At 35.5% G+C, this 21,335-nt stretch overlaps 2 protein-coding genes across 3 annotated transcripts; one reads left to right on the forward strand and one right to left on the reverse strand.

Annotated features, from left to right (window-relative positions):
- The first annotated feature begins 451 nt into the window (after positions 1–451).
- On the forward strand, positions 452–10,140 carry LOC128216543 (phosphoserine phosphatase-like). The gene is made up of 7 exons (XM_052923140.1): positions 452–532; positions 727–1,281; positions 5,168–5,399; positions 7,346–7,480; positions 7,831–7,976; positions 8,517–8,659; positions 9,195–10,140. Exons 1-7 carry the CDS (start codon positions 529–531, stop codon positions 9,303–9,305), a joined length of 1,326 nt encoding a protein of 441 aa, XP_052779100.1. The 5' UTR covers positions 452–528; the 3' UTR covers positions 9,306–10,140.
- Positions 10,141–11,599: 1,459 nt separating this feature from the next.
- Positions 11,600–19,965, reverse strand: LOC128217981 (39S ribosomal protein L9, mitochondrial-like). Of its 2 annotated transcripts, none has more exons than XM_052925465.1 (8): positions 19,885–19,965; positions 16,782–16,908; positions 16,051–16,219; positions 15,227–15,351; positions 14,660–14,698; positions 14,192–14,293; positions 13,597–13,677; positions 11,600–11,829 (listed from the first exon to the last, which is right to left on the reverse strand). In XM_052925465.1, the coding sequence occupies exons 2-8, from the start codon at positions 16,869–16,871 to the stop codon at positions 11,650–11,652; spliced, it is 786 nt and encodes a 261-aa protein (XP_052781425.1). In that variant the 5' UTR covers positions 16,872–16,908; positions 19,885–19,965; the 3' UTR covers positions 11,600–11,649. The 2 variants fall into 2 exon arrangements, with proteins under 2 accessions (XP_052781425.1, XP_052781424.1); XM_052925464.1 differs by having other exon boundaries at positions 19,794–19,934.
- Between the last annotated feature and the right edge of the window lie 1,370 nt (positions 19,966–21,335).

A 21,335-nucleotide genomic window follows, 5' to 3' on the forward strand; every position in this document is an offset into this window, starting at 1 on the left:
ATTTTTGGTGACCAGCTGATGACTCCTATGGATTTTGAGGTCATAGAGTCAAAGGTCATGGTCATAACACACTCTATCCTCAAACTTTGAATGGTCATACTCTTAAAACTGCCTAAACGGCATCCAATGTCAGTGACAAATTAGCTGTCATTTCGGTCCATGCATATTTCATTCCAATGTCCATATAATCCTGCGGTCAGGGGGGGGGGGGGGCATAATGTTTGACAAACATCTCTTGTTAATATAGAATATTATAAAGTATCAAATAAAACAACACTAGCTGTTTGCATACTTTCCCCGGACAATTAGCCTGTGCTTTTGCTGGATAACTCACCCAGAATGCATCGTTTTAAATTAGCCGATATCCGTATTATAAGTAGACTTTGAAGAAATTTGAAACCTACTGAACAATTTCAGTGACAATACCTTTTAATAAAATCGTTAAGTGACACTTCTTAAGACAATGCTCTTTAGATACACCACAATATAGATTTGTTGATATGCTGTGTTAATTGGGAAATTACGAATATGAGTGGGTATTTAACTTGAACGACTTTTTTCCATATAATAATAATAATAGTAATAATAATAATAATAATAATAATAATAATAATAATAATAATAATAATAATAATAATAATAACAATGATAATGATTTAATTATATAATAGTACGGTAAAGTAAGGTTTAAAGCTTTGAATTAATGTTGCAGCTTGTATTTTTCAGAGGCGATCACAAGATTAGCAAAAAGAAACAGAGTGCGTTTAAAACTGCTTTTCCAGGCTGTGGTTGCAATATCTATTTCTTTATATCTGATAGTGTTTATGCCTCAAATCCTGACCCAACCCCAGGCTGAAGTTCACACACCAAGACCCCTAGAACTTATTACCACGCCAGCCCGGAACGTAACATGTGAACAGATAGAAGCTAATGTGTTTCAAGGTGATAAGTTAAGATCAGGAACATTTTCTTTCACGATATACCGCTATGACAAGCTTCGACAGTGTGATCCAGTGGTTGAACCAAGTGAGAAGATCAACGACGAGGGAGAGTACGCGTACTTCTCGAACACTGATAACTACACCCTGGATGACATTCCAGTCTGGTTTGATAAGAAGCATGACTACTGTTCGGGTTGTTTTGTTGTGTACGGGTTTGGTATGCAGGTTGTTAGTCTTAAAGATATCTCAATGAATCCTAAGTTTTGTCGTGGAAAAGTTGGCGGCGAAGATATCGAAGATGTGATAAACCAGAAAGAAGAAACGGAACATCTGGTATTTGGTAAGGGTTTTTTTGTTGTCGAAACTGAAGAAGATATTTATGTAGCTGAACAACTTTCTGGTGATTTACGCATGTTTTATGAGGCACTTGTCACAAAAGATTCTGCGTTTGTACCACCCCATCGGAGACGACGTCCGGACATGGTTGGGATTGCCTTGGTTCGTCACGAATACGCGAACTTTTACCACACAACAATGTCGTGGTACGATATTTTCCTGATTATGGTGCTGTTTAAGATAAAACCGTACCAGGTGGAGATTATTTGGCTAGACGCTCGTCCAAGCTCCAAACTTGACGCCTCTTGGGAAGTTTTATTTGGAAAGCCTATGCGAGGTGGAGGGTTGACCAGCCCTCTCAAATACAGAACCATGATCTGGAACGGATTTGGACCGAAGAGTCCAATTAATCAACACAAGGCCGGGTTTCTCCCCTTTTCAGATGCTTTTAGACATTTTGTTCTTTCAAGATTTGAACTGACTGACGACCATGTGAAGAATTGCAACGAATTGAGAATGACGGTGATTTGGCGGAGAGATTATGTTGCGCATCCGCGGAATCCAACAGGTCATGTTTCGAGAAAAATTGCCAACGAAGAAGAAGTTTGGGAGGCTATTAAAGAAGCCGATGTTCAGGCTGTTGTAAATGGGGTTCAACTTGACAGACTAAGTATGGAAGAACAACTTCAATTGATATCTAGAACTGACATACTTATCGGTATGCATGGTGCGGGTCTCACCAATATATTGTATTTGCCAAAGACTTCCGGTGTTATAGAACTCTTTCCGTCGTACATGTCTCCGGGAAATTCACACTTCCGGTCTATGGCGAGATGGAGGCGGCTGCGATACGCTATTTGGGCAAATGATGACAAATCTTTAGAAGCAAAAGGACATTCAACACAGATTCCAACGTTGCTTATCCAAGACGTGGTTCGAGCTATGATAGAAAATATTTGTAATTCAAAATCCAAACAATAGCTTTTTATAGGATGCTTGAATCAAGTATATAAATATGATCTCAATCTACTAATAAATAAAAATATGGCGTTGTCATGGATTTTTGTTTAAAGAAAACAAGTTTTTCATTATTATTTTAGGCGAAATATGTAGTTTTATAGTGTTCATGTATTCCGAAATGAAACGGATAAGAACATAATTATACATATACAATTAATGGTATACATACATGTATATGTACGGTTACAAAAGTTGTTTACCGCACGTGATCGGAATCGTCCAGAAACAAGAAATGTTCAAACGTCAGTATGCCCCAACCTATTAGCGCCGCTGGTCAGAACAATTTGTTTTAAAAGAAATGCGTTGACAATGGCAGTTCCATTTAAAGAAATGAAAGCACTCTTTCAACGCTTTTAAATGATACTTTCATGCTACAGCAAATGTATTTATATAAATCCGATCGTTCACGTACAATGAGGGGTTTCGAGTAAAGGCTAAGCTAAGCCCGAAATGACAAGTTGTGCTCCCTAAGAACGCAAATGGTCACGGCGATTTCCGTTTCTCAGCATAAAATGGAATCAAAGGGCTGAAAACAGTATTTTTGAAAACTTATTGTTACCACCGACAATTATAATTGGGGGCATTATAAATATATTTTTTATATAAGTGTTGCGTACGTCTTATCCTTTCACATGGCGTCCCTGAAAAGCGGTGTGTTGTATATACCGACATACGTATTGCATCTATTATCATGAAACTTAGCAGGAATTTAGGTCAGCACGGGAACATGTGCACCTACGATTTCCCTGACGTCTCACTTAGTCTAACAATAGTTATGGTCATTTTTAGTAGAAACGGTAAAACAATTAAATATTTTTTATGGTATGCAACGGTATGCATTGCAACTGCATCCATTAAATATCATGTTGGTCAACATCGGCAGTTGTGCACGTGTGATTTATTTGACATTTCGCTTTTTCTAAAAGTAAGACTTAGTAAGTTTACATGACCTGAGAACTATTGTGTGGCATTTAGCCAGGTGGTGTCTGGTGGTAATTATCACTTCTGTATCGGAAAACATGTACTAAGCTGGAATATATTTAAAGGTTCCTGACCAACACAGGTTTAACTGCCTTTAAATTAAATGGTGCTCTAGAAATATGTTTAAAATTATTATAATCCCATTTGCTGGTAAACCTATGGGCGACATCGACCTCAAGGTTTATGAATAGTACTTTCAATATTGAAATTGAATTCGTATCCATATACAGTACCTGGGGTACAGTATACAATTAAGTTGTCAAGAAAAAAAAAGGATTTTGTTTCTTGAGATTGTAAAAGCGTGTTGTTGTTGTTTTTTTACTTTTAAAAAGGAAACAAAATCAAACAAATGATTGACTTAGGCAGTGGTCCGCCACATCTATGTTTACGCCTTACGTTATGCCTTCTCCGTCTGCGAAAGTACTATATAACTTTTATTGTTTGCGTTTTATTATAGCCGCTTGCGTGACAGGTATGTGGACGGAACGTGTTGCGTGCTACTTAACGCGAAAGGCTGTATGTTTTCTTGGATAAGAACTACATATCACTTTTCTTTTATTAAGGACAAAGGTATTGACAAATGATTCTAAGCTACATCTTCGGCTTTCCTGTCGAGCTCTTCGGGAATGTTGCTTTCAAATTTAATTGACCTAGCATTGATTGTATTTTAGCATACGAGTCAAGGGAGATAACTCAATATGTCAGTAGAGCAGGCGGTTATAAAACGCAGGTTTTTACGCAGCTTGTATAAGATATATTGGTAAAACGCAGCAAATGCTTAACAAAGACCAAACGTAGCCAATATTAATAATAGGAAAAAGGTGTTCATGGCCCTACTGTGTGGGGTCAACTGTTGCAAGATAATCATCAATCAAATAAACAAACCAACTGGGGATTCATTTATTAAGGGTCATTGATAACAAATTAAAAAAATAATGACGAAGATATTTAAGAAATTTATCATATTCTTTTATTATTTTTAATACCGAACATGAAAATTGCTTTTTTTCCTTGTTTGAAATATACAATCATAAAATATACAATCATAAATTCACAATTTTAGGCACTTATCAGGCACTTAGTCTCTATTTTTACAATTATAAATGTCCTGGCCCCATTCACAAAAAGGTGGAAAACCCCCCACTGGGATGCAATTTGTTTAAGAATGGTACATCAGGGCTTTTTCTATAGTACCCACGGGTCCGACTATCGGACCCATTCCCAAAGCAAAATATAAGATATTTTTCCCAATCTTCAGAAAAAAATTCCCAATCTAAAAAAATTTTTTTTTTTTTTTAGAAATTATTTTACCTGTACTGGTTCAATTTCAACATCCTAATAAATTATGTCATGTGAAGTTTTTTTGGTAATTGAACTCAGAAATCATTGATTTTCATCACATTCAGAAATCGGAAATATGAAATATTATCTGTCATGATTTATTGCAATAGATATTTACACCCCAATGATTGATATTTCAGCCATTGTGGGTCTTTTAAAGGGGAAAACAACTAATATTAAATCATTACCTAATTCGCAGGAGACTAGACAGCTTTTTCTTTTAACTGTAAAATTTCCCAATTTTGGCATTTTCACGACGCAAAATTTCCCAAAATGTCTAGGGTCTTTTTCCCAAAATGGGCAGAAAAAGCCCTGTACATGTAGGAGTGTTTTCATATATATGTAGGAGAGATTCATCAATTCAGTAGTAGCAATGTTAATCTACTAGCTATGAAAGTGCTGCTAGAATCCTTGAAACAGCCTCAGTATGTAACAGGACAGTATATCAAAGATTTCGGACTTAACCAAAGAAAGATTGACATGTATAACCACTTCGGCTTTTTGTAGGCATGATGAAAAAGTAAAATTCAATGAACTTTTCTATTCAGTGAGAAGACTGTTGTTAGAATCCCAGAGATTAACAACCTCCTCATCGAAACAGCCCAGATTTGTCAGAACAGCCTTGCTTGAAAAACGCAGCATGTCAACTGTGGAAGAATGTAAATTAGTGTGGCAGAGAGCAGATGTCGTGTGCTTTGACGTGGACTCCACGCTACTCAAGGATGAGGGCCTGGATGAGCTGGCAGAGTTCTGTGGTGTGGGGGCAGAGGTTAGAGAATGGTGAGTACCAGTGGTGTTAGAGGTGATAACTTAATTCTTTAAAGAGATAATGATAACATTAGAAATTAAGCCACTTCCACTCTATGTGAATGTAATTACATGACCTTTACTAAACTACTTTAATTTGTTTTAAATTACCCTTAACCACATTTGAACACCTTTAAATAAAAAAGTGATGTTACTTGCATTCATCTGAATAGAGCTTTATATATCAAAATATGGAAACAAAGATATTTTGGAAAGATATATTGTTGAAAGAATGTTTGAAATTGAATTCAGACAAAATTTGTTACTTATACCTAATGTCTCCACTTCCTTAATGAAAAGGAGCTATTATGTTTTTGTCAGTATTTCTATTGTTAGGCCTGGCAAGAAAGTTTGTTTTATAGGGTAACACACAAAAATATTAGATAAACATTCATTCTTTTCATGGTAGCTTGGACAATCAGATTTTTCGGCTAGTATCTTTTTTTCACACAGTAGAACATTACCGTATTACAAGATTCAAACACAGGTCTACACTCCTATTGCTTTTTAAATTTACCTTTATGACGTTAAATTTGTCTAAGCCATAACTCAAAAATTATTCACAGGAAAATTAATTGAAACTTTGAAAAATTATAGATGACAATGACAACTTTCATCTACTGTTATACTTTGAATTTTCTGAAATAGAGTTTGTACAAAGCATAAATTGCAAATTGCTGTTAGTAATTAATTGAAACTTTGATCATGGATAGATGGTTTTGTGCAGTTTTACAGTGCAGGAAGTTTACCTCTTGGGCACTGCAAACAAAGATTGCCTGAAGCATAACTTTGTTGCTAATGAAAGGAATTAAATTAAACTTTCAGCATTGATAATTGATAATGTGCAGTTGTACATAGAGCAATTTAGAATTGATAGTTGACAATGTGAAACTGTGCCCAGAGCAATAGAGCACTGGTAGTTAGCAATGTGAAGTTGTACACAGAGCATTTTAGCATTGATAGTTGTCTATGTGTAGTTGTGCACAGAGCAATAGAACATTGGTAGTTAGCAATGTGAAGTTGTGCACAGAGCAATTTAGATTTGATAGTTGGCAATATAAAGTTTGCACTGAGCAATTTAGCATTGATGGTTGGCAATGTCCAGTTGTGCATAGAGCAATTTAGCATTGATAGTTGGCAATATGAAGTTGTGCACAGAAATAGAGCACTGGTAGTTAGCAATGTGAAGTTGTGCACAGAGCAATTTAGATTTGATAGTTGGTAATATGGAGTTGTGCACAGAGCAATTTAGCATTGATAGTCGGCAATGTGCAGTTTTGCACAGAGCAATTTAGCATTGATAGTCGGCAATGTGCAGTTGTGCACAGAGCAATTGAGCATTGATAGTTGGCGATACGAAGTTGTGCACAGAGCAATTGAGCATTGATAGTTGGCAATGTAAAGTTGTGCACACAGCAATTGAGCATTGGTATTTGGCAATATGGAGTTGTGCACACAGCAATTGAGCATTGATATTTGGCAATATGGAGTTGTGCACACAGCAATTGAGCATTGATATTTGGCAATATGGAGTTGTGCACACAGCAATTGAGCATTGATATTTGGCAATATGGAGTTGTGCACACAGCAATTGAGTATTGATATTTGGCAATATGGAGTTGTGCACACAGCAATTGAGCATTGATATTCGGCAATATGGAGTTGTGCACACAGCAATTGAGCATTGATATTCGGCAATATGGAGTTGTGCACACAGCAATTGAGCATTGATATTTGGCAATATGGAGTTGTGCACACAGCAATTGAGCATTGATATTTGGCAATATGGAGTTGTGCACAGAGCAGTAATTATATCTCAGGGGTACTTATTTCCACAAATATCTCCATTGTTTTTTTAAACAATTTTAGTTTATTACAGTCAGTTTAGAGTTGGTTGTAGTTCCTATTAAAATTCTTAGGACAAACAAGGCAATGGGAGGGACGATGCGTTTCCGAACAGCACTGGAAAAGAGGATGGAAATCATCAAGCCATCACTTGATCAGATCACAGAGTTCCGGAAACATCACAAAATACTTTTCTCTGATGGAGTACAGTAAGTTTATTATTTGGGTGATTACGTTGGGAAAATTTGTTATCAAATGCTGTCTTCAAAAGTTTTCATTGGAAAATGAAAAACTTTTAAAACATGATGTAACAGCAGCTGAAATATTGTTCAATGAATTGTTACTGACTTATACAGTTAAATTCCGACAAATCGTATACTTTCTCACAAGTAATTATGCAAATTATGTGCTCTGTAAAGAAGTCATGAAATAGAATTTCATAGATTGTTTGGCATGATTATTATTAATTGATTAATGATATATAAAATGTTAACTCCTTGTGCTTTATTAAAAATTGTGATACAGGGTAGGGTTTTTATATCAAGGACGATTTTTCCAGGGAACTAGTAGAGGCTCTTCATGCCCGTGGGACGAAGGTCTACTTGGTGTCTGGGGGATTCCACAGTCTCATTGAGCCGGCTACAGAGAGGCTTAACATTCCTAAAGAAAACATATTTGCTAACAGATTCAAGTTCTATTATGATGGTAAGCTTTCTTTCGAAGCTGTTCTACTATTGTTTCAACCTTGGTTTCAGCTTTGTAGATTTTGTGCAAAAGCCTAAACCTTAGGTGACATTATGCCATCAACATTCTTCATGAAACTTTCTACATAAAAAATGTGTGAACAAACACAACTCTTGTTTTCATTATTGTAGAGTGATTTCCCTTGATCAAGCCCTTGCTCCAACGTGCAGGGCTTTTCATGAGTAATAATGATTATTGAAACATTTTGCAAACTAGTTAAAAATTTGAATAAATATAACAGTAACAAATGATTCTATTTCCTCTTTTCTAAAATTTTGGATCAATATTTTGGATCACAATCTTTAAGCATGTTTCTCACTCTAAGAAAGAAATAAACACGAATATCATCTATTCACATATTTCAGTATTTGGAAGGTGAAGTGTTGCTGAAGTTTTGAATTTTAGAATTTGAATTATAAGACCTGCATCTTTGACCATTTGACTGTGTCCTTGTTTCCTGTACAAATGTATTGTTACATGTCTTGTGTTATGTTTTGACAGGAACATATGCAGGGTTTGATACAGATCAGCCTACCAGCGACTCCGGTGGAAAAAAGATAGTAGCAGAGCAGTTGAAGGCATCGAGCAAGAATCTTGTTTTCGTCGGAGATGGGGTAACCGACATGGAAGCCTACCCTCCCGCTGTACGTTACTGTCACAGTCTTTTCACATTTATCTAAGCCTAATTGAAATTAGAAAGATGTGTTTATGGTGGAGCAAGAGTATTTTTTGGTCACTGCAGCGATGGAATTTGACTTTTCAATCAACAAGCCTAAAGTTTTCAATTGTTACTTTATGGTAGGGTATGCAACAATCCTGCATTTATAAAATCAGGGGTATTTTTGAGGAGGATGATTCAGACCAATATGGATCTATTAAACAATGCATGCCAATTGTGAAATGCCTATGAGTTTCATTAGGGTTTTTTGCCTCCAAATTCTAATGTATACATTTTGGCATTCGAGACATGGCCAAATATCAGTTCTTAAAATGACTTAAAAAGCCCTGAAAATTAAAATATTGAGCCTAGTAAACATTTTACCAGTATTACAGTCATGTATCAATCTCGACCATTCAAGTTGTAAATAAGTTTTGTGTTGACCAGAGGATCAAATTTTATAAAGACAAATGCTACATTTAAAGATGCATAAAGCATAATATCCACATTTGTCATTTCAGGACTGCTTTATCGGGTATGGAGGTAATGTGATACGCGAGTCAGTCAGGGAGAAGGCCTCGTGGTACGTGATGGATCTCCGTGAGTTGATCACCGCCCTACAGCCCAGTTGACAACAGAGAACACAACTATGAAACTCCTTAAATTTGATCATTTGTCATTAAGGTTCTCATTTTCCTGATAAAGACTTGGATAGGATCTACGTAGTATATCTAAGTGAAGCAAAAAGACAGGGATTATTTTATTTGCTCAAATATGATGTTATATTCATTGTAACATTGTGACTTCAAGACTTAATTATTATAGATATGCATAAATTTGTTTGTTGGTTCAAATAGAATATATATAGTGCTTTGCTTATTCTTGCTGAATACTCTTTATAATGGCATGCATATGAGTATTGCTGTTGTTAACGCAGTCCACCATTATCACATGGACATTTATGTATATATCTTATTTACTTTAAATGGAACCACTGGCACTGTGAAAATGTTTAACATTAGCAAATGGTATTTGATGCATATTAGACACACTGACACAGTTTGGGAAGTTTGTATAAACAGGTATTGATTGTAAAATAGTGATGATTTGAGACAGTATATATATAATATAGTTATATCATTATCGTCCATTTGCCATCAGCAAAATGAAGCCAATTTTAGTAATTAACAAACAAGTCCAACTAGTTCATGTCATATAACATATTTCTGGAAGGTTTCCCGACATTTTGCTCAGAAAACCAGGGGATTTTGCCTTCAACTGGAGGATTTTCAATGATCATGTCAGTAATCACTATGGCGTGGCCATGCATGTTCTACTTTTAAAAACATTATATTTAAACTAGCTTTTCTCATTTCACTGTATTGAGTATATTATATATATTCTGGCGATTTTAGTCAATATAACCGGCGTGTATCATTACGTAAATAAACAAACTGGAACTCTCAACTTCAGTTCATTTGTCCACTTTCAATCATCCTCAATTATACTTTTAGAACAATTTGGAAAGTATCTGAAATACCTGAACTCGTCATATATAGACAGGAACAATAACATGCTCAATCCTCATCATAATAACACATTAAAACAGAACTAATTTCTGGGGTAAACAAACTTGTCATGCAAGTCATAAAATCACATATTTTCGCTGTCAAGACAAAATTATCTTAACCCTTTACATGCTGGGTAAATTGTCGTCTGCTCAAAAATGTCTTCTGGTTTATTCTAAATTTCTTTCAATTTACTTAAAACTTTGGGGATATATTGACTGAGTGGAAAACAGCTTGGAACCTGACCAGGCGCCGAGTTACTCAGCGTCTGGTCTGGTTCCAAGCTGTTTGCAAAGCCTTTAAAATCGCCATCAGCAGCTTAAGGGTTTTTCCAAACATCAAAATTTGTCTTAAAATAATATATTTGATTGATATTCATAAAAAGATCCATAAAATCATACTGACTGTACAACAACACTACTACCCGGAGCCCCTGGAGCCGCCAGCCAGTCCACCTTAACCCTTTCCCTAATAGATAAGTGACCATATGGTTTCCTTTGCCCCTTATATCCCATATCGGATCAACTACTAACCCGTTAACTTATATTATTGGCATGGTTCTTGGACAGGAAATAGAATTTGTAGTAATTAATGGCTATCCGTAACAGAATGTCTATCTAGCGATAATACAAGGAATCTGACCAATGTCCCTTGAATAAGTCCTTGACCTTTGATTTATCAATATGGGTTGACAAACAATCTTCTCATCACAATTGACTGTGGAAATATTCAAGAAGATCTGGGCAGGTTTGAGAATCAAATTTAAAAGTAAATTTCATGAAATGAAATAAAAAAGCAGCGAATGCTAGTCACAAATATCCCAAATTAGGGGAGTTTCAGGGGAGATAACTTAGAAATATGCAAGGCAGGATTATGCAATATGGGAAGTGTACACTGCATGTTCCCTCATTGCCATCTTCTATACTTAAAATTTCATTAGCCTGTTAAGAGTGTGATGGAGGGGTGGAGAAGGAAGGACAGACAAATCAACACCAATTTGTCTTTTGAGTTGTAACTATTGAAGCGATGAATGAAACCTATACAAAGTGTGAACTAAAACAAAAGTGTGATGGTTAGTTATCATTGGACTTGAAATTATGAATTTTTTACCCAATTCACATTCATGTTATTCTTTTTAAAATGCACTACAGTTTTGCTTAATTTGGTCTTAATTTTTTTCTACAAAAAATTCTTCGGTGGGTAATATCGATTCAAAATTTTTCTTCTTTAACAATGTTTCAACAGTAAAATTGTGGTAGACTCTGAAAACGAACTACTTTTCAAGATCCTTTTGCAATATTTGACTATCATTTTCAAGAAATGTTTCCATTTCGAGTCAAATAATAGGGAAAATAAGGTCAATATCATAAATTTATTTAATTCAGCCAACTACAATGCATGTCATCATTCATTTATCCTCTGCATCAGGCTCAGTCTCCTGAGTGTTTTTAAGGTATTCCAGTGGCGCCTTCTCATTCAATGGCTCATTGCCCCACATGGGAGGTAACTCTGTATCTAGGTCAGGCTGTCCTGCCTCATCTATTGGGACCACTGTGCCTCGCACATGGGTGGCCAGCCGATTTGACATCTGTAATGGAATCAGGAATAGATATATACTCAGATGTCTGTTATCAATTCACAACTTCTTAAATCTTCAATTGATGCTCCATGTACTATACTGATTACCTTTTCTGTTTTGACAAAGTGAACATAAATGTAGCTGTATTGATGCAGTGTAAAGTCTGAAACAATCATTTTGAATTATAGGACAATGTAGACAAGAAGATAAATGATAAAACAACATAAAGCTATCACAGGAGTGATACTATACCTCGCATTGACAATATTTATTAATTCAGATATATTCAAGCATGATTTATGAAAGGGGATTCAGGATTAAGATCATTTCAGGGAAGTAATTTTAATTGCCAAAAGGGCAGTGCAAATGCAAAATTCAAGTTGAAGGGGACATAACTCTCGAGATGAAATAAAAAGGTCATTGCTCATTGTGATATCAGAAGTACCAAGTTTAAATGGCAATACTGTTAGTTAATCAACAAATGCCAGTATACCTATGATTTAAAAATAAAGAGCACATAACTCTTGAATGACTTAGGTGCAACTGCTACCAAGAGCACCATTTTGCTGTACATGTGGGTATTGTCCCTGCCCCCTGGCATCTATGTACACAGTTTCAATTAAATTTCTTTAATGAAATTTGAGTTTTGGCCAAGTTTCTGCGGAATATCAAAACACCCAGACTTTAATAAAAAAGACCAGCACTTTTCAATGTCGCCTTGTGTATTACATGCGAGAACAATCTCTCTTCACTGTTTAAGTAGTTTGCTTCATGAGCTACCATAAAGTAAAATTTAAGTTCAAAGGCACACACCTTTGGAATAACTGATGTAAAATATGTAAGGCACTCATTTAATTCAGTGTGATCAGGAGTACCAAGTTCCATATAGCTGTTAAAAATAAATTAAATTAAAGGGTCCTTCACTCTTAACTTTCCTTGGCACAACATATGAAAAATGTCATTGGCATTTATACTGATAATATATATCCATTTTTCGAACAATCCCTCGAGTAGTTTGCAGCACAATACCCATTTTAGCCAAAACATTGAAATTCAAGTTTAATTAAAAGGGTATATTACTCTTTGACCACAATGCTGCAACTGTGGAGCACAAAACCCTTCATGGTTATCATGAAAAATAAGTTTGAAAGCCTCTATGGAACTTTTTAAATAGTTTAAAATACAATAAAACATTACCTTACAGCAATTAAGTAAATATTAACTTAAAGGGCCATAACTCTAAAGAATTGACCATAACTGAATTGAATGAAGGGTATGGGAGATATAAGTGAACTGCCATTAAACTCTAACCTAAGTTTTTATGTCAACCAGAGGCAACTTTTGGTATTTAGGATAATATTGAGTTATGTAACCTAAATGTCTTTTGGTCCGGAACAGCTGTGAAGTATTAGTGCATTTAATAAAGGGAATCAGAGTTATAGGTAAAAATGCCAACTTGCCCTAAAACTTTAACCAGATGCCGATGCTGGGGCGTGTTGTATAGCGCTCCTTATATTTTGAATAGTCAGGCTAAAATCAAAATTCAGATGAGCAATTCAGTTTATTATAGCTCTATTGTGAACACAGCTGGAGCTAATATAAATCTTGGGAGAGAGGCAGACACCTATACCACTAGATATCTCATCTTTTCGAAAAAAGATTAACTATTTACAAGAGTATATAAGATTTCCAGACAGAAGGAATAATGACACATAAAAGAACATTTCTACATGTCACATCCTGTAAGTGATAAGTGATGGCATAAACTATATGTACCTGTATTTTGAATGTAAATTCTCCCAGCAGAGTGACGGGTGTCTTTGGGGGAATCAGGTTCTGGGCCTCAACCCACACTCCCTGGGAAATAAAAGAATGATAGTATTCATTAATTCATCACAATGAAACAAACTACAAATTAGCAAAAATAAACTGAAACCATAAGAGTGATTTCAGGGAGACAGTCCTGAATGGTCAAATATCACAAAATACTTAAGTCATTTCTCACTCACATTCTCATTTCATTTTACCCCATACCAACATAGAATGGTTGCCAATCCTGTACATGTATGTCTGAACACTTTTTACAAGCACATTCTCTCATAGATTATGTTGATAAGAATTTGATTAAAGGGAACAGATCTAAGACAAAAAACTGAACATGTTATGGAATCATAGTAAGTTTCACTAAATCCTTATATGCATGGTAAATGACCATATTCAAATAAACCAAACAATTTTTGACATAGAATTTTAATCAATCGTAAAATGAATAAGAATTTGAATCAAGCAGATTTTATTTCCTTCTTTTAACATATGACTTTTAGTAATAACTTTAGTTATACTGGGGGCTTGTTTTCATTGACTGAAGTACCTGTTTTCTTAGAGCAACCCGTAAATGGTCAGTGCTGAGGGTCCAGGACTCATGAGGGTTCATGTACACCGGCAGGTGGAGACCAGACAACTTCATCATCAACTACAACAATAGCAGATAATTGGGGCAACCCATTTCTTTGAGGAAACAATTGGCAAAGTTTTCGTATTGGAAATGCGAAATATTGATAATGTATTATTTTCATGAATGTTTTATGGGATATATTGTTGGCCAAGTTCTCCCTGAAATATGGACCTATTAATTCACTTTTCACAATAAAACCATAGTGTTATGAAATTTTACCTAGCTGGATGAAAGCTTGCAGGATTAAATTTCAGAATTATTAAATTTTAGGGGTAAATTGAGGAATCATAATTACACAGCTATTAACGTCAAGACAATTGAAAGGATTTTGGCTATAAATTAAGCACTAAGCTTAATGTTGGAATGGTTCAAAGCGTGGTTAACCTGTTTCATGTCGTAGTCTATGCCTTCCTCTATACTGATCTGTAATATCAAATACATTGGAATCATAACACAATTAGAAAAAGACAAAGATGAACTCATTGTTATAATATGCACTTATATAAAATTAAAATTAAAGATCTGGTACAGTATGTAACAAACAAGAGGACCGCACAGTAAACGTCAATGCTCGGCAGTTGTTGTTTTTTGAGGAAAAAGGGGCTACCTTCACAATCATTAGGAAAATTGCTATTTATTTATACACTATATCACGCCATCACCCTGTCAAAATACCTAGACTTATTTCCTTCATAAGAATGGCATAAAGCTTTAACTTGATTTTTATTTAAATCCATAGTATTGGACTATTCTGGAGCATACTGAGTCATGCCGTATGCATAATCAACAAGAGATAACTAATCTGGCATAAGTAAAAAGGATGAAGGGCTACTTCAACAATAATATATAAATTATATAACTGTATAACCTGATTATTACAATGTTTGAAGACATAGACAAATCAGGGACTCCAACTTGATGATCCAAGTTTAAATTTGGCAAATGATGTACCTGTCTATACTTCTTGTAATATTCAATGTTTTCTGGGGAGGCATATACAGCGTCGCCGCTGGGATAAAGAACGTTCCGGAATATATTCTTCTTCACCTCAACAAGTGTTCCTTTCAGGCCAATACCTGCAGAGTAAAGCAATATACTGCAATGTTACAACACCACACCACATGGAATGACACCAAATCACATGAAATGACGCATCACACTGGAATGTACACACACAGCTCCCCCACCTAATTCCAATCACAATACAGTTCACAGACTTATCCTCAACCTTTTAATTTCCATCACAATACAGTTCACACACTTACACCCATCACATCACAGTTCACCCACAGCTCCCCCACCTCCTTACACCCATCACAATACAGTTCACACACAGCTCCCTCCACCTCCTTACACCCATTACAATACAGTTCACACACAGCTCCCCCCAATTTCTTACACCCATCACAATACAGTTCACACACAGCTCCCCCACCTCCTTACACCCATCATAATACAGTTCACACACAGCTCTCCCACCTCCTTACATCCATCACAATACAGTTCACACACAGCCCACCCACCTCCTTACACCCACCACAATACAGTTCACACACAGCTCCCCCACCTCCTTACAGCCATCATAAAACAGTTCACACACAGCCCACCCACCTCCTTACACCAATCACAATACAGTTCACACACAGCCCACCCACCTCCTTACACCCATCACAAAACAGTTCACACACAGCCCACCCACCTCCTTACACCAATCTCAATACATTTCACAAACAAACCCCCACCTCCTTACACCCATCAAAATACATTTCACTCACCTTCAATTTCGCGAGTGAGAATGCACTTAATGGTTGTTTTGTAGAGCCCTTGTTTTGGCTCAACTTTCTTGTATATGTAGTGTTTCCTCTTCAACGCCGGGTATTTATCCGCACCCACCTGGTTAATTGGCGTCAACCTCTCAAACACTTGTGTGTTGGGATTCTCATACTAAAATCAATTGAATAATTTAGATTTAACATATATGGAAGTTCTTAAACTAAATTCTCTCACTCTTAAGATTTGATTTTGACTCATGAAAATTAGGCCAATTCAACTGTTGGGTTTCAGATTCTCTTGAAAGGCCCGCTTCATGTTTCATTGACAAACTGATGCGACCTTTAAAAAACAAGAGAGCTGCAGAGTGAATGCCAAACAATCATCTATTATAAATTTGGTTGATAGAAGGATGGATGTAAGTGGACAATATTACAGTAGAGTAATGGGCCTTACTTAACATTTACATGTGTGTTTTGTATCTGACAACATGTGAACTATGTTTCATTTGAACATCTTGAAAGTTTTTCAAACTATGGACAAGGTTATTGCTCTGACAGCAACAACACCAAGGCTATTACAATTTTTCTTTGATAAACAGATGAGCTTAAAATGTGAGAAAGCTTGTTGAGTAACAATTCAAATGCTATGTACCTTTGAAATTTTGGCTTTACAGCAGAAAAATATGAACTGTTGGAGGAGCATGAAAGTAAAATAAAATTAATATTCGCCCTACATTTCGTTTCACAAGAACTTCTGCAGTTGCAGGTTTCAGCCTCAGACACCTGGCGGCACATCGACAGTGTTGATGGACTACACTTAACATGCTCAGACAGGTGATCAATAATAGTTGTCACACTCTTCTGAAAATTTTCAAAATACAAATATGCAAAATAAATTCATATACTAATTCAAATTTATATGCACAGTTTATCTGCCCCACAAACACATGCAATATAATATTACGGTATACTTATATGCCAAAATTGTGCTTGTGGAGCGTATATTTATATAGTAGATCTTTATAGAACACTGATAATTGATTTATGTGATCTATAATATACATATAGATTTTTTATGTTCAACTTTGAAATCATACTTCTCACAAAATTCTGAGGCCACCTTGATCCCTTGAAATGTACTTTATATTAAAACACTATGAATTGTAAAATGTTTATAGTGTTTTTGAAACTGAAGTAGTATCATCTTAATCTTGTGATGCATGAGGTACATGACTTACCAAGAAACACTTTTTGACTTTGAAAATTAGACAATCTTGAAAGACCTAGTTATTCTTGGAAATATTTTAAGCAATTATTTTGACTCAATTTGGATTGTTAAGGTTTTTTTTATTTAAGTTATGTGATAGATAAAACAACAATATTGCTGGAAGTGATGGATGCCCCCCCATGCGCCAATTTTTTATGAAAATGCAGAAATTGTAACACAATGTGCTGGTAGAAGGTATTGGTTGTAGCATTATTAAACACAAGTTGGAAAAATCATAACATGAAAAGATATGTGCAGGTTTAAAGCTGCACCCTCACAGTTACACCGTTTTTACAACTTCTTTATTTTTTGTTTTAGAAAGAGCAAATTTTTGTGTAAATATCTGCAAACCAATAAAAGATGGCTGACAAAAGATCAGATCACACTTTTTCATATTTCTTTTCAAAAATTAATGTTTTATGGCTTAAACCGTTACTAACGGTTTAAGAAAAATGTATAAAACATTATTTTTTTTTTTTAACTTAAATATAAAAATCTGCGATCTAATTTTTGGTCAGCAGTCTTATATCAATGGTTTCCATGCATTTTCGCATAAATTGGCTCATTCAAAGACAAAAAATAAAAAATTGTCAAAACATTTAATGTGTGCTGCACTAGCTTTAAGAATTAAACTTTAAAGCTGCACTTTCACAGATTGAACGTCTTTATTTTTGTCTTTGAATTTGCAAATTTTTGAGTAAATGTCTGGACAACAGTGATATAAAACTAAAGACACTAAATGGACTGAAGGTTTTCATATTTGTGTTCTATAATTAATGTTTATGCATTTTTCTTAAAGGGTTAGCAACGCTTTTTGCAATAAAACATTAATTTTCAAACTGAAATATTGCACCAGTCAATTGTAACCATGTCCCCCCCAGATCCGGTGTGGCGGGGAATTTTGACTTTCGGTCCAGCCAAGCCCAGGTAAAATCCTCGCCCTGCGAAGACAAACTGCTGGTAAAATCCCCGCCAAATGCCCCCGCATCCCAAGTACCAAAGGTCAGGCCTGTTCCCCACTATTTTTTGTGTAAAGACAAACCTACATTCATCTGGCACTGCGGGTAAAAACACGGCCCATTTCTTAGGGGGCCGTGGTAGTCATTCGAAAATGCAGTCCAGGCTTTCCATCATTAAAAAAAAGCCTGGACGGCATTTTAGAATGACTAGGGCAGGGCTCGACATTAACCACTGCCCGATTGCCCGAGGCAAGTAATTTTTGTAGACGGGCAGTAGTTTTTAGAATCTACCTGCCCGATCGGGCAGTAACAAAAAAACTCGTCATAGTGGCGACATTTCGGGTAAAAAATCCGTAGTCCGTAGTCTCCTTCTTGGAGAGTATTTATCAAACCGAAACTAATGCACTCATTGGTTGTTGACTCGAAAAATCGGGTCAAACGGAGCACCTCTGACATTTTCATTCGAAACTACGATGGCGAAGACTGCCGAATATTTTCCGATAGAGCTCGAGTAATTCCGTCTAGATCCGTTGGCCAATCGCGTGAGCTGCACCAAATCCATATAGCTAGCATTCCAGTTAATGCCCTCACAATGTACACAAATGGTGTTTTGACAGTCGACACTGTCAAGTTTTTTTAATGTTTCAAACGAAAAAATGCTAAGTCATCCGAGAAAAAGACCAAAACGACGCTGGGTTGAGTCTTGGGGGAACAATTTTCCTGGACTCAGACACAGCGATTTTTGGCTATTTTTCGGACTGCTCCAATTTTCGGATGCTCGGTTTTTGGAACTTTACGATTTCACTTTACATTGCGATAAATTGTAATTTACTTCTAAATAAATGTAAGATTACAAGGCTAAGATAATAAGAGGTTGACTGTTCGTTCTTATAATTCAATTTTATTTCATCCTTAATAATTTGAATGTATGTGCTATTAGTTACAAATTTCATGACAACTGATTTATTTCAAATACAGCAAGCCCTGATGTGCTTGCCCGAATGGATTTTTTACTTGCCCAATTTTTTTGGGCTCATTTTGTTGTTATATGGAAATGGGTTTTGATGTGAAGTATAACAAGAAAATGAGCCCAAAAAAATTGGGCAAGTAAAAAATCCATTCGGGCAAGTGAAAATGGCTAGGTGGTTGTATTAGAATAAGCGTCAAGCCCTGTAGGGGCCATGGCTACATTTGACTGTGCATGTGAAACAATGCGATCTGATCTTTTGTCAGCACTGGTCTTCAGACATTTACACAAAAAAGGCTCACTCCAGGACAAAAAAAAAGATGGTGAAATGGTAAATCTGTGAGAGTGCAGCTTTCTACAGATTAGACATCAAGATTTCAATAAAAAAAAATTATCAAACTTAAATACAATTGATATCGTTGTGTACAACGCATTGAATCGTGATACATGTATTTTTCGGAGTTTTTGCATTTTCTTCAAATGCAAAATTTAATTGGTTTGTCTACATAACAAAAATGTGTCCAAAAAATAGACGCGAAAATATATAACAAACCTATATTGGCGTGCCAATAAGCAAAGGCAAAATTTAACATCACCCATAAACAACGGCGCAAGAAAAAATATATGGTTTTTCATATAATAACCTGAATTCCAGCGAAAGAACGCCTGAATTGCAGAAAATAGAAGAAAAGCGTTTGTAGTAAGGTTAAAAAATAATAAGTGTGAAATTCAGCAAACAAGGCTGTATAATACCATTATGCAATTTTAAATTTAACAGCATTACCTCCCTTAGTTGTAAACTAGTCATTTTGTGGTCTTCATCTTTGTGTCAGGTCTGAATATTGCAATGTTTCGATTCCAATGGTCAGTGCGTGAGGTTGTATACAATTAAACGTCGACAAATTACAATTCATTTTACCTGTGAGTAGGATTAACGGATTTTTTGTTATAAGTCAAAAATTTAGTCCACCTAAATGGCCGTCAACGAGTCTTTTGACGATTTTTTAGACTTGTGACGTCCACCATGTGACGTCCACGCAGAGAATCATCGCGGCCACAATTTTGAAATTATCTCCGTTATAAATTCAAATTCCTACAAAAATATTATTGCCTAATTTCAAATAGAGATTCATTATGCTAAAAAAATTTTTTTCACATCATAAATTCACATCATCATAAAACACTTACATGCGTTGATTGTTTGTCAAGTATTCCAATATCTGTAAATCTGGGACAAATCTGACAAAATGTTGTGTACATGTATAAAAGGGTATTCGTGACCCAGAATATATTTATGTGAAAATAATGACTCTAATGACAAATCCAATCCAGTTTAGATGGTATATATTGAACAATTTTGTCATTATTCAATTTTGAAGCATTATATTACTATATATTATTTCACCCGCTGTTAAATGGTAGAGAGTTGCAGCATAACAGGGATACATAAAAATGTCAAAATAATAAAAAAAAGTATCCCTGATCGCTCATTATTGTAGCTTACCTCTATGTACAAACAATGCAGTGAAAATGTAAACAAAAGTTGTAGCGCATGTTAAAGCAAGTTTTTTAAATCTCAAACCATTCAGCTTCAAAACTACAGAAATATATATATATACTGGTTGACGGTACATTTCCAAACAGGGCACAAATACTGAACACCAAACTAAAACACGTGTTTGTTTACCGTGTTTGATTATTCGATGATCTAGATCAATACAGAGGCTTGGCTTGGCCACACTTGCGAAGTTTCATCTTGTTTTCTAGTATTTTTCTAAAATAATGCCATTCATTGTTTATACGCTTAAAGATCAAAATGAAGCGCATGGGGGAATGAAGTCAGAGGGCACACGCGCATCTTTAGGTTTTGCAGTTATGTTGACCTACATTCAAGTTATTTATAAATAGAAATCACGCTTTACATTTGAATTGCATGTTTTGAAAAACACCGGAAACAATAAATAACTTTGCAGGTAAGTGTTTATTTTTTATTGCATACTTATTAAACATAATTGTATGACCATGTATTTTCGCTTTGCAAGTGTTCGGTATTTGTGCCATCCGTAGCATAAATTTAAGGGTGATTTACTGTCCA

Source organism: Mya arenaria, chromosome 14 (genome assembly GCF_026914265.1).
Source record: "Mya arenaria isolate MELC-2E11 chromosome 14, ASM2691426v1".
Taxonomy (NCBI): Eukaryota; Metazoa; Mollusca; class Bivalvia; order Myida; family Myidae; genus Mya; species Mya arenaria.

Excerpts from the sequence above, each read along its gene's own strand:
- LOC128216543 (XM_052923140.1), top strand. Across the intron at positions 1,282-5,167 it reads AACGGAACATCTGGTATTTG|TGAGAAGACTGTTGTTAGAA; the intron begins GTAAGGGTTTTT and ends TTTTCTATTCAG. Across the intron at positions 7,977-8,516 it reads ATTCAAGTTCTATTATGATG|GAACATATGCAGGGTTTGAT; the intron begins GTAAGCTTTCTT and ends ATGTTTTGACAG.
- LOC128217981 (XM_052925465.1), bottom strand. The coding sequence starts at position 16,871 with ATGTTAAGTGTAGTCCATCAACACTGTCGATGTGCCGCCAGGTGTCTG. Across the intron at positions 14,699-15,226 it reads ATTACAAGAAGTATAGACAG|ATCAGTATAGAGGAAGGCAT; the intron begins GTACATCATTTG and ends TTGATATTACAG. Across the intron at positions 13,678-14,191 it reads GGGTTGCTCTAAGAAAACAG|GGAGTGTGGGTTGAGGCCCA; the intron begins GTACTTCAGTCA and ends TTTATTTCCCAG.